Source organism: Lactuca sativa, chromosome 7 (assembly GCF_002870075.4).
Source record: "Lactuca sativa cultivar Salinas chromosome 7, Lsat_Salinas_v11, whole genome shotgun sequence".
Classification (NCBI taxonomy): Eukaryota; Viridiplantae; Streptophyta; class Magnoliopsida; order Asterales; family Asteraceae; genus Lactuca; species Lactuca sativa.
In genome coordinates, this window is record NC_056629.2 from 171,311,864 (window position 1) to 171,315,991 (window position 4,128).

Below are 4,128 nucleotides of genomic sequence, written 5' to 3' on the forward strand. Positions count from 1 at the left end.
ATAACGCCATCAACTTTTGGGACAAAAACCCTAAAACATCCCATATAAGAACACACAAAAGAAATGGAAGAAAGTTTGAAGCTGTATACCTCCAAATGAAGCTTCTCACACTGCTAAGCTTAGATCCAAGTGCTTGGGCTCTTACTCCTTTTTCTCCAAAGCTTCCTTTCCACTCTTAAGGCTCAAGAACACACCAACAAGCTCTCAAGGGCACTCTCTAGCTACAAGAATGACGATTAGGGTTTTGGATGGACAAGTCTCTAGAAATGGTGGCCAACAATGAGGCCATAATGTTCTTTAAATAGGGGGCTCGTTTAGAATTAGGGTTTCATTCTGGGCCTGGTACGCCCCGCATGGACCTTGGTACGCCACGCGTACTAGGCAACCTCCGCGTCATGAATACGCTCATGAGTACGCACGACGTACTCTCTATTATGCCTAGTGTACTTGATCATCCCACAAACTACACAAGGGCTAAATCTGACAAGTTAAGGAAAGAAGAAGGGCCAAGGAGATATACCTGATTTCAAGATGTTACAGTTGTGGATTCAAATGTGTTTCAACTACTTCATATGATCATGGGAAGGCCAAGGCTTGCTTGTATACCCTCATTGACAGCTTTAATGATTCTTTATTTTTATGATACTTTGATTTTTGGAATGATTGTATTTTGATACTCATGGTTTTCTTGACTTGATTTTATGGAAACCATGTTTTTATCTAACTTAAAATGATAATTTTGACTGTGAATTTGGGACATTACAAGTTTGTATTTGAGCCTGGTTTGAGTGAATTGGATGAACACTCATGTATTCCAGACTCAAACTAAGGATCTGGGAAATTTCGTAAAATTCTTTTGGAACAGATTAATTGTTAAAGAAGGAAGGAGAATATGTGATGTGTACAGTTTGCTAGAGCTCGAGAAAAGTGATTTCCCATAATATCCAAACATGTTTTATATGTTGTAACTGAGGTGCTATTATATGAGCAGCTAGAGATACATGCAAGTTGATAAATTAAGGATATATTCAGGAATTGCATAATAGAGTTTTCTGAGTTTGTGATGCCTTGTAGCCTCATGGAATGCTTGTGATTCTTTTACAGGATTAGAAATTAATAACGTCAATTTCTATGTTTATATTATATAGTTGTACATAATTAAGATTTAATAGAGTTAGTATGTCTGTTTTAGGATTATTTCATGTTTCTTGTTTGGTTGTGGACTTAGGGTGGAATCATTTGTCCGACCATCTATCGAATCATGAATTATGTATGATTGGTATGAAGACTTCTAGTGATGTAGGAAGGTGGATGAGGAGGAACCTAAGATGAGTACCAAGGAGTAGACATGGGTCTTTGGGGCATATAAATGTGTGTGTTGATGCACTTAATGCGAGGTAGCGTAGTGACTTGAACCCTTTGGAGGAATTTTGAGTCAAATACAGATAGGTGTGGAAGGTAATATGGTCTCATATTACTCGAAGCACATGATTCGTATGAGATTCAGGAAGAGTCCCGAGTACGCTAAGGAACTAGTAGGTGTATGTATAGAATATGTGTATGTTATGGCCTGATTTTTACCTTTTTCCTCACATGTTTTAGTATGGTGTTGCTCACCCAAGGTTTAGGCGCTAGAGATACGGAGAGACCGATTACAAGTGATGATGAGATCTGTAGGATCATTACTGGCAGGTGGCTGCAACAATAAGGGAGGCAATCCCAAAGATGTTTGGGTCTATTAAGACCATTTTGATTAAGTTGTTCAACGAGTGATACACTGCCGTCACCGAGGTTGCTACTGTAGCAGCCACCACAGCCGTTGTCGGTGCAAGACCGCATAGGGGTGATTTGATGCAATTTCAAGAATTCAAGAACATGAAGCCCCGGGAATTCGAAGGGGTCAAGGACCTGATCGCTTCTATGACATGGAATTCTGATTTCGAGGGATGTTTCTAAACCTGTTCATGTCCAGAGGATCTAAAGGTTCTATTTGCATCAAACCTTCTTCGCTTGGGAGTGAAGGACTAGTGGAAGTTTGTTACTCAGGGCTATTCTCTAGTGGAGTGGGCCACTATGACTTGGGAGCAGCATTCTGAGATTGTTGAGATTAAAGCTCTAAATATCGAATAGATTCAAACTAGAAAAAGCAATCAAACACAAAATATGAATCAAGAATGTGTCAAATGATTAAAAGTCACAGCCTTAGAAGAGCTCGATAAAGAATTGCTACTATAGAGGCTATGTAGGGTTTACAATGACACAATTTTCTAATACACGATGCATGCATGCATCTTAAATAGTAAAACCCAAAAAGTAAATTACGGGTGGACAGGCCCAACCCGGATACAAAATAGACTATACAAAAAGCCCATAAAGCCGCAACACTAAATACCCAACAGAGATGTTCATGATAAGTATGTTCCATTGGTGGAGAGAGAGAGAGAGAGAGAGAGAGAGGTTGGGTCAAGAGTACCTGTCACTTAGATAGATGATAGAGTCTGTAACCAAGATCACCAAAATGTTCCATGAGAGATACCCATTCTGCCTAAAGTATTCTTATTCTGAGCATGTGAGGATAACCCAATACTTGAGTATGCTCAAGAGGAATATCATAGAGTTTGTGACAAACTCCCAGTACCGCACATTGGTAGAGCTATATTCAAATTTAATGGGGGCATTTATTTGGAGATGCAAGTGCGAGAGGGTGAGGCAAAGACCTAGAAGAGAGAAAAGAGTTATATTCCAGTGTAGTCGTAGTCGGCAACTAATTAGTTCAAACCCGCTAATTTGAGATCAGGAGGTCAGAGAGGTTGCACTTGTAGCAAGTGTCGTAAGGGTCATGAGGGTCCATGTCGGGTAGGTACAGTATGCTATATGTGTAGCAAGGAGGGTAATTTTGTGAAGGATTGTTCAAAGGGTTTCATGTCTATTTCAACTGCAACCAGATGGGCCATCAAAAGTTTGATTACCCATTGCTTCCCTCAAGATTAGTGTAGACGCTAGCTCGTACGACCTTGTGCATCCTTAAAGTATGTTAGGGGAAGGCCAAGCCCCGAAGGCCCTAGGGCGAGCTTTCCAGTTGACAGCATAGGAGGCCAGGGCAGTGCCTGACATCATTATAGGTGTGTGTTCATTTATATTTCTATCAATTTATATTCCTATATTATTATATTCATGCTCCGATAGGTTCATTCCTAGTGAATTCATTACATACATCGGTTTTGTTTGAATCAAGTGAGAGTCGATATTTTGTGTCATCTTCGTTTACTATTGATTATCATCTTTGATCATTGGATCAACCTATGGAGGTCGCCATTGTTGATGACCCCATGATTTCAACCTTTGATGTTTACTACGACTATGTGTTGGAGATTTTTGGTGTGGGGTTTCTGATCGACCTTATTCTTATTTTGATGAGAGATGTATGTGTGATCACGTTTATGGATATGTTGATCCATTTCAAAGCGTTAATTGACTATGAGCATCAGTTCGTGGTAGTTCGTACCCTAAGTGGGGGAGAATCGACCATCTATGGTGATGACACAAGGGTTGGTTCAGCCTTCTGTTTGGTCGCCAGGTCTAGGAAGTATCTTCAGCATGGATTTTCGACTTACCTTGCATATGTGGTTGATACTCAGGTTAAGGGGAAGTCAATTTCCAATGATCCTATGGTGAGAGAGTTTCTAGATGTTTTTCCACAAGATCTACCAGGCGTTCCTCCTGAGAAGCAGGTGGATTTTAGGATCGACCTGATCCTTGGTGATCCCCCAATTGCCAAGGCAACATATCACCTTGCACCACCTAAGATGTAAGAATTGTCCTCACAACTCCAGGAGTTGTTAAGCAACAGATTTATCCGGTCGAGTAGCTCGTCGTGGGGAGCACTGATCCTTTTCTTCAAGAATATGGATAGTTCACATCGGATGTGCATTAATTACTAGGATTTGAACAAGTTGACAGTGAAAAACGGTTACTCATTATCTAGGATTGATGGCATTTTTGACTGGTTGTAGAGAGCATCTTAGTTCTCCAATGTCGATTTGAGCTTAGGCTACCATAAGATGAGGGTTAGGGAGGATCCCATTAAGAAGACGTCCTTTCGTACTCTTTACGACCATTTTGAGTAAG

The 4,128-nt window shown here is 40.4% G+C and overlaps 1 protein-coding gene across 1 annotated transcript; it reads left to right on the plus strand.

The window, feature by feature from the left end:
• Positions 1-3,302: 3,302 nt before the first annotated feature.
• Positions 3,303-3,812, plus strand: LOC111902865 (uncharacterized). Its single transcript, XM_023898676.1, has one exon. It carries the CDS (start codon positions 3,303-3,305, stop codon positions 3,810-3,812), a length of 510 nt encoding a protein of 169 aa, XP_023754444.1.
• Positions 3,813-4,128: the final 316 nt, after the last annotated feature.

What these genes read in the sequence shown, in the direction of transcription:
- LOC111902865 (XM_023898676.1), top strand. Translation starts at nt 3,303, where the DNA reads ATGGAGGTCGCCATTGTTGATGACCCCATGATTTCAACCTTTGATGTT.